Source organism: Sinocyclocheilus anshuiensis, unplaced genomic scaffold (assembly GCF_001515605.1).
Source record: "Sinocyclocheilus anshuiensis isolate Anshui unplaced genomic scaffold, SAMN03320099.WGS_v1.1 scaffold43, whole genome shotgun sequence".
Classification (NCBI taxonomy): domain Eukaryota; kingdom Metazoa; phylum Chordata; class Actinopteri; order Cypriniformes; family Cyprinidae; genus Sinocyclocheilus; species Sinocyclocheilus anshuiensis.
Window position 1 is genome coordinate 1,757,857 of NW_015549580.1, and position 9,177 is coordinate 1,767,033.

Sequence of the window (9,177 nt, forward strand, 5' to 3'; positions counted from 1 at the left end):
TGTGTGTGTGTGTCACAGATGAAAAAAATAAAGAAAAGGAGAGAGGAAAGGGATGATTGGGGGGGGTACAGGAAAAATGCCAGTGTGTGAGTTTTCGTACCACACAGCTTGCGAACCAATTATTCCTTTCTGCCCGATTTGTCACAATAAATGAATTATTTTTTCCACTCTGGCCTTCAGACTGTGACTCACTTAAAGATCACTTCTTCCTCTTGCACCCACTTATAAGATCATGATAGAGCTGAGAGGGAATTTGAAATGTCATTGTCATTAAGTAATTTAGGTAATAGAGTTAAAAATGTTTTAAAGAATGACAGGACCCTGGGGCCTCATTTATAAAACCCATGTATGATCTGACTTGATCCTAAATTCCATGAACTTCATGTTACGGCAAAAGTGAGGAACAGTTAAGGATTTATAAAAGCAGAAACTTATGTTCTTATGCGTATTCCAACTGAAAAGCATGAATACAAACTTTTTGTGCTCCTATGCCAGTAGTTGAGGTAACATTGATTTATAAAAAACTAAATATAAATAGGCAATAAAAAAATTTTAGTGCTTTAATTCTAAGAAAATGTCATATAAATATCCTTCTGCATAAGGCAAAACAAAGGCATGCTTAGCCTTGTCTGCTTTTATACATACTCGTTCAAGCATTCTCTCACACTCAGCCTCACCCTCTTTCTCTCTTTTTTTTTTTTTTTTTACAGTCGGGACAGCAGCGCTCGATCACTCATTTGCAGTATGTTGCCTGGCCAGATCATGGGGTACCAGAAGATTCCTCAGACTTCCTGGATTTTGTCCAGTCAATGAGAAGTATGAGAGAGGAGTCGGTGCCTCTTATGGTCCACTGCAGGTGACAGGACTTCCAGCACACAGACACATAGATGTTACCAGGTGTTCATTTTACCAAGAGAATGTTTTTCTGCAGTGCTGGGATCGGGCGGACAGGTGTGTTGATCACCATGGAGACAGCCATGACACTGATGGAGAAGGAAAAGCCAGTATATCCCCTAGAGATCATTACCTTGATGAGAGAACAAAGGGCTATGCTGGTTCAGACATCGGTACAAACACACACGCACACAGACACATACGCACAAGTTAAAGGTGACATGTCATGTCGCACTACCAAACATAGTTTTAGAAGTTAAAACATTGTTTCCATGGACAAACTGATCATTTTGCCTTAAACTCATACAATTGGTTAAACCAATATTATTCTGTTTAACCCAGTCGGGCTGGTTAAAAAAAAAAAAAAACACATTGGAAATTCCGTTTGATGCCACACAGAAAATACATACTTCACCTTCAATTATGTATTCAGTTAGAACATATCTTCAGATCAAATACAACACAGCAGTGACCCTTTACACTTAGATCAAAGGAGTCACACACTCATTAAAAGAGTTGGCAAGATGGGCTTTTAACAAAACTTGACTGTCAATGCAGTAGAAACTCAAAAACAAAACGTGAAAGGAGAAAAAGGGCTATGGCATTTCCTTTTGCCAAAAACTTCAACACCCATAATGCAGTTTTAATTTTGGCACTGCCCCTCTGTCAATCTGACTGTCCATGGGCGGGGATACAAAAATGCGGAACTTCAATCTGTAGTTTTAACAAAAGCCCTGGAGCTGTCAAAAGTCCTGGTGACTCAAAACGCATTATTTTTTTACTAATGAACAGAGAAATCTTGGGGCAGGTCACATGGAGAAAGAGTACACATTGTTCAATTACATATACTATCGACATTACAGCAATACAAAGCTGGTTGAAAATCTGTGAACTTATACTTTAACCCTTTGATGCATGAATTGTTAAAGGAACATTTAAAAAAAAAAATTCAAAACAACAAAAATGTATTCGAGGGTGTTACATGTCTATCCATTCCAATATAAGAAGTTCTTGGTGCATCACCACTTTTGTCAGTTGAAAAATTAATTTCTATTGCCATAAATAATAAATGCTATGGCAGCATCTAAATATGCATACTTCCCTACTATATAGTATGCAAAAACAGTATGTGAAAATAAAACAGTAGGCAAAAAGTACCTGGATGACCTACTGTTTCTGGCGAGATTCTGATATGCGCATCCAGTGGATACTTTACTATCCCATGAGGCCATGGGAGAGTGTAGCGAATGCCAGTGAAGCGATGCAACTGATACTGTAGGTCACATGTCAGTGACAACATGACAGATGTAGTATATCTGGATTACATTCATGCTATATAGAACATATTTTTTTTAACAGTCGTGAAGTACTTGTTCAGACTAGAGTATACAATTTCGGATGCAGCCAATGACATATAAAGAGGGTGGCCATTTAGAACTATGGGAAAGGGTCAAATACTCAAAGGTGATAAGTCATGGTGATTTGGAGGTAACATCACACCATGATTGGCTAAAATGGCTTTTGAAGATTTGTCCACTAGATCAAAAGGTTGAATATCTTCAATTGATTTTATTGGATGTGCTGTCATTACTTACACTATGTGCATTATTGTTTTTCAGTGCCAGTTCACCTTTGTGTGTGAGGCCATTCTGAGGGTGTACAGAGAGAGAATGAAAAAGAGCTCAACACCTAACAGTTGATAAGAAGAGAGGGACAGGAGGGGAGTGTTTGAAAACACACAAGTGAATGAAGAAGCTCCGCTGCTGTGATCCGACTCAATAAAGACGGATGAAAAAGGGGCAGGGAGAAGAGGGTGTGTCTGGATAAAAATGGATAGACAATCTCTTCTCTTGCTGTGGCTCTCTGACAGCTGTGCGGATCAAGGAAGAACATAAAGCACTTTGACACGTATAAGCTTATAGGGCCTCCCGCTTTCTCGGTCACACACACACACCCCAAGTGCTATATTCAGGTGAATCTCACAAAATCTGTCAAGAAACGTTCAGGTCAAATTTCACGCTAAGATTAAGAGGAAAAACATGTAACTCATATTGTGCATAAAATAAAAACGTAGATCTAAAAATCTACTTTTTAGAATATTTAAGTTTCTCTCTTTTTTGGAATTAATACATTATTTTCAGAGCAGTTAAGCACATTTTACTCCCCAATTCTCATTACTACATTAATCCATCCGATAATGTCTTTTTTATTGTATGACAGTAATGTGTTTTGCAATTATTTACTTAAAATCAATCCATTTTAATTAAAGGCTGAACAACAAATGCTACCATGATTAAGTAAGACTTTAAAAATGCTTATACCATTTTGGCTTTTCATGTTACAGTAATAAAAAATAGACTTTGTAGTTTGTAATGAGAAATGTCTTGAAAATTGTGCCAAAAAAATGTCATAATTGTAAACTTTTTTTTTAATTTTTTTTTTTTAACTAAAATAAACTATTTTCTTTAAATATACTTTTTTTTCATTTTCATTTTGAGGGTCAAGTGTGACGTGTACACTTCTTTGTGAGACTGACCAAACCACTACTAGAATAATTAAATACACCTCTTAATAAATAAATAAAATGTGTAATTCTTATCACGTTGTGCCTCTTTTATTCATGATGATGGCTTGTGGGGAGCTCGAATGAGCGTGCGTGAAATGCTGACGATTGGGCGCATACTATTTCCTGATGGCAGACTTGACGCACTTGCACCGCACAGTATGAAGGCTTCTTGATTTGTAGTCGTTGCTGGGGAATTCAGTGATGGTGGCTCGCGTGAAGGTAACCTCACATTGATCACTGTTTGGCTTACCAGCAGGTAGCGCTCCCAACCGGGAGTGTTGCTCTGAGATTTAACGCTTGCGCAGAACAGGTTGCCTGGCCAGTTCCTCTGGTTGACTTACCTGAGAGGTACTTCAGTTTCGGTCAGTAACAGAAAGGAACTAACGCGCCGTCATTCAGCCGAGCGCGAGGAGAAGTTCAATTAAAGCGCAAATACTTTTTATTCAGACGAAGAAATTGAAAGGACCGGAGTATATTCTCGTGGCTTCTGGCAGGTGCGCTCGTGTTTTCTAGACCGTACGCCACGAGGAAACGGAGCTCGTGACAGGTTGCCGTATCCCGACTTGTTCCCGCTGCACTGAACGGCTCAGTCCGGTAGACGCCGCATTTCTTCGTCGCAGAAAGCCTGAAAAAACAGCTGGATGCCTTCCTCTTGAGCAGTCCGGTATCGGTGCCGTTTTCCCTGGTTGATTAAAGCGCCGTCTCGCGGGGAAAAGATGATGGGCTTTCTGCGCAGGACGTTTAGCCGTCGGTCAAAACGACGCTTTCGGACGTCAGATGAGCTGGTCGGGACCGGCAGAGGCGGAAACGCAGTGCTTCAGGCGCACCAGCAGCAGGTGATTCACGCGCCGATCGTAGTGACCGGGGGAGCCGTAGTCCACATCCCCGCCGCGGGCAACAGCAAAGACGCCATCACATGCAGAGTCCTGCTGCTGGACGGATCGGATGTCTGTGTGGAGTTACCGGTGAGTGGAGGACTTTTCGTCAGAGAAAAGTCACCTTGATTGTTTTGAATGTAGTGTTTAACGGCAAAGTTGGGTTTTAACAGCCTGTCCCTGGCCGGATTTCCCCGGTGTTGGGTCCTGTCCCGGTAGTTGAGAGGTAAACAGATGGAGCTCGTGCTCCCGTCCTCATGTTTACAACCTGTCACACACAAACCTGCAGATTCCCTCGAGCACTGGGAGCTTTCACTGAAAATGAAACCTCCAGGGAGAAAAACACACAAGGAGTTTCCCATTATTCCTCCCCTTCTCTCTATCAAAGTGTTTTCCAGAAATAAATTCCCATTTGTTCCCTGAGGTCGACGGACCAGTTAAGCGCTTAACCTTTGGTCCCACTCTTGCAAGTCGTGCCTTGAAATGTCTTTAACTTTCTGACAGTTCATCTGTTTGTAACTATCGTGCACTGCTGAATCTCTTTTTAACACTATGCCTTCTACTTGGAGCATAATTTTGTGAATTTGAGTTATATCCAAGTAATATTACGTTGAGAAACCGTTTTGAGGTTGTAGCCTTTATTTATTCTCAGCCAATGAAAGCAATTTAAAAAAAAAACCCAAAACATGAAGCTCTACCTGTCACCAAGCAACAGACAAAAAGCCTGTCTTGGTAATGTGGATCTTTCCTCGAATTTGTGTCCCCAAGTACAAAGAAATGTATTAATGTATTAATTTAGAATATCTATATAATGATTAATAAAATAATTCCGTTTGACAATGTAATTTCCTTCACTTAATAAATTGATAAATAATAATTAACAAATAATGGAACATTGTTACATCGTCTTTTTAAAAACTGAATCATTTGGACATTTAACATGCATGTGTTAACGTGAATACATGTAGAATAAGCACATACGTGTAGTGTATAAGCTATCAGGTTACTTGGGCATCTGTATGATATGCTATTATGTTGGCTAACTAAAACCGACATCAATGCTCATCGTAATTGTAATCGAGTGATAAAGTTCTCAGTACAGTGTATGGAGAAGAGATGACAGGTTTTTAGACCAAAAACATTGGCTGCGTCTGAAATAACATACTCTCTGAATAGGTACTTCTCTTGAATTTAAATACATACTTCGGGACCATTAAAAATGTACATTCTATATTGTATAAATCTAACCCAAACGTTACCTCCAGTCTAACGAAAAAGCGCTAGCCTCTGTGTTTTGTTTACTTGCGAAAAGTAAATTTCTGGTTTTATTCTCCCTGTTCAAAATGTTCTGTAATCACTCGACTCTAGCACCACTCCATGTTTTTTATTTCCTCGCTAGTGAGAGAAACCCGCTTTGAGTGATCATGTTCATTTGAAAACAAAAAATACAGGCGCTCCTGCTGTCAAAAATCTGTTCTTCAGGCAAAATATGCTTTCACACCACTCACATGATCTGGTCTAGAACGCCTGTACGAAAATGATACAAAAGTATGTCAAAGAATATTAGCAATCTTGGAACGTCACTGGACCAATCAAGTTAGAAGACTAGAACTGTTATAAAATTGTTTAATTGTGAATATTTCCTTCTTTTCAATATAAGCCCTGTAAACACTTGAAGCTTGTGGTGCATGTCATATTATTGTTTTATATTTCAAAGACATAGTTTTGCTGATTGTTGGTTTATAAATATGGCTGTCATAGTCGGGCAATGTTGTGCTATACAAGTCTGAACATGTCGAAGAATTTATAAAAGGCCTTTCGTGTGTCAGTACTTCAGTGTAACAAATCATACATTTCTTTTGATTTGACCTCTTCCAATGTGATCTTAGTTCCAGCCATCTAACCTGATAATCAGTTTCAGTTTCAAAAACCATTCTTAATGCAGGACTATTTTTTTATATATACTGTGTATATATATATTGGCAGAGAATAGCTCTGAAATATATTTTGATTTATGTATGTTAAGGGTTGTAGGTCAACCTGAACAGCAGCAAGTATCAAAGAGAATAATAGCCACCACCACCCCTCAGGGTGTGTCCCAAATCCAGCCACTCTCCTCTTGACACTTCAAGCTATTTTTGCTCCGGCCTTGGTTTGCGTGCAACATATATACAGTATGTGTGTGCATTTTCTTTTAGATTACGTCTGTGTGTGTGCGCCTTGTGGCACTCTTATAAATGTCAAGGTGTAGAGCCTTTATCAATCATATATCAAGCACAATAGACAAGTACTTTCAATTGAAAGACAATAAGTACATTATCTGTAAATCCTTCAGGTTTGTATTGTATTGTATTGTAGTATTCAGTACGTTCAGGCAAGGCAGCTGGACTTGGTTTTACAATTGACATTTTTAAAGTTTTACAGCATATGGTATCAAGCTTATACAATGGCTCAAAAAAAGTATTTGGACACTTAAGGTACACTTGTCACTGCATTACATAACAAAATTAAATAAATCCTAGTGGCATTTAAGCACACTTCTTTGGCAAAACATGTTACAAAAAGTTATTAAAACTAAGAGGTTGAATAAAATGTCATTTATTCCTGAAGGCAAAGCTGCATTTTCAGCATCATTACACCAGTCTTCAGTGCCACATGATCCTTTAGAAATCATTCTAATATGCTGAGTTGGTGCTGAATAAATATTTTTTAATGTTATCACTGTTGTAAACAGTTGTTGTGCTGCTTAATATTTTGTGAAAACTGTGACATTTCTTTAAGGAATAGAACGTTCAAAAGAACAACCAGTTATTTCAAATAGAAAGCTTTTGTAACAAAGTTTTGTAACAAAACTACAAAGTTTTGTAGTTTACTGTCACTCTTGATCAATTTAATGCATCCTTTGTGAAAATAAATATTAATTTCTTTGGGGGGAAAAAAAAAAAAAATCTTACAGGCCCCCAACTTTTGAATCGTAGCGCAACTAAAAAAATGGCTTGGAAAATTGAAGGCCACTTTTATTAGCAGCTTATTTAACATTTGACTTGGGGGAACTCCAAAATAATGTTGCATTTCCAGGCAATGCCATAATTTACTATTTTTTTTTTACTCTGTAGAGATGCTGATTCACGATACCGTGCATTGTGATTGGCTGAGTTCCATTCAGGGAATACTTCTCCTCATGCTCATCATAACGGAGCTCCTGCCATTTCCATGGCCTATTCTCATCACGTGCTCCCTCCTTCGCCTCACAATATCCTCGAACCAACAAAAGAAATCAATCAAGCTCCGTAAAATGGAACAAATCAATAGCTAAATTCCAAATTCTTTGCATTCGCTGAGAGTTTTGGATCTCAGTGGAATGCTGGCCTTGAAAATAAACTGATCATCACAAAACAGAGGTTATCTCCAGAATAGTTGATAGAGTTTTTCCTTTGTGTGTGTGCTTTTGTGGTCCCCCTCATCTAGACCCAGCATGAAATGGATAGAGACTTTTGATCTCTCTTTGGCCTTTGAAGGTGCTCTGGGATTGTTATTATCCATCAAATGGTTTTGTAATAAGACTAGGTTTAGGACAAAATATGGAATACTTACAATATATTTGAAATGATTTTTCTGGCGATTTAAAAATTAAGCATGAATATTGCAACAGTTCTGAAGCACTTTTTATTTGGCTAAATAAAGAACAGTACAGTATAAATAGTAATATTGTGAAATATTAGAACACGTGCTGATTTGGTGCTCAAAAACAACATTTCTTAGTATCATCAGTGTAGAAAATAGTTTTGCTGCTTAATATTTAACATTTTTATTTCAGGATTCTTCAGGATTATTAATGTTTTTTTTACCGTCACTGTTGTATAAATGTAATGCATTCTTGCTAAATATAAATATTAATTTTGTTCCATTGAAAAATCTTACTGATTCTGGAAGTTGTGTAGATTTCTGTTTTTGTTATATTGGTAACTATATAAAATGATCTCATATTCTTCTTTGTGTTCATTTAAAATGAAAAATTTGAAATTGTATTTATTTTATCTGTTTATGCTTAACTAGATTTTTATTGTATATAAATTCTTGATCAAACATTTAAAAAAATGATAGTTCTTCTGATTGAAAGAAAAACATTATCAAAAGACTAAAATTAGTTGAGATGAATTCGGAGATATTTTAAACTATATCACTCAGCCGTAGTGAGTGCATATGAAAATCAATGTAGCATGTACATCGCTGTGGCTAATCAGGGCCATCAAGCCCTGCAGGCTTGCTTCCAACGTGCTCCACAGGTGTCCCCTTAAACTGTCACAAGATCAGTGTGATGCCCCGAGCTTTCCACACTTAGTGATTTATCTGTGCTTTAAATGTGTGTTTCAGAAACACTCCAAGGGACAGGATCTGTTTGATCAGATTATGTATCATTTGGATCTGGTGGAGGCTGATTACTTCGGTCTGCAGTTCATGGACCCAGAGCAGGTTGCGGTGAGTGGCACTTAATGAGTGTCCGTGCACGTGTGTGTGCGTGTGGCAGTGACCTGTTTTTCAATAAGCTGCAGCTCTTAGACCAGAAATGAGAAATGGAGAGTGTCAGTGTGAAACAGCCGCTCAACATCAATCAGGACAACAGGATTTTCTTTTTCTCAGCACTCAGACTAATAACAAACTCTTTGTCTTGTTACCTCTCCCTCCCTCCCACTGTCTCCCCCAATCCTCCCATGCTGTTTTCTGCTCTCTTGTTCTTCACATTTCCTTATGTTTTCAGCAATGGTTGGATGCAGCCAAGCCCATCAAAAAGCAGATTAGATGTGAGTAGTCATAAGACATCTCTCTCTCTCTCTCTCTCTC

The 9,177-nt window shown here is 38.2% G+C and overlaps 2 protein-coding genes across 4 annotated transcripts in view; both read left to right on the top strand.

Moving 5' to 3' along the window:
* The window catches only part of LOC107657714 (tyrosine-protein phosphatase non-receptor type 3-like), a 31,013-nt gene extending 27,521 nt beyond the window's left edge, over positions 1-3,492 (top strand). For all 3 annotated transcript variants that reach the window (XM_016445935.1, XM_016445933.1, XM_016445936.1), the window contains 3 exons: positions 711-856; positions 932-1,067; positions 2,514-3,492. In XM_016445935.1, coding sequence (XP_016301421.1) covers positions 711-856; positions 932-1,067; positions 2,514-2,594 — 363 coding nt within the window. In that variant the 3' untranslated portion in view covers positions 2,595-3,492. The remainder of the gene's footprint in view (positions 1-710; positions 857-931; positions 1,068-2,513) is intronic.
* Positions 3,493-3,537: 45 nt separating this feature from the next.
* LOC107657605 (band 4.1-like protein 4B) overlaps positions 3,538-9,177 on the top strand; it is a 25,866-nt gene continuing 20,226 nt past the window's right edge. Inside the window, exons 1-3 of the mRNA XM_016445759.1 lie at positions 3,538-4,425; positions 8,710-8,814; positions 9,095-9,137. Of these exons, the coding sequence (XP_016301245.1) occupies positions 4,177-4,425; positions 8,710-8,814; positions 9,095-9,137 (397 nt within the window). The 5' untranslated portion in view covers positions 3,538-4,176. The remainder of the gene's footprint in view (positions 4,426-8,709; positions 8,815-9,094; positions 9,138-9,177) is intronic.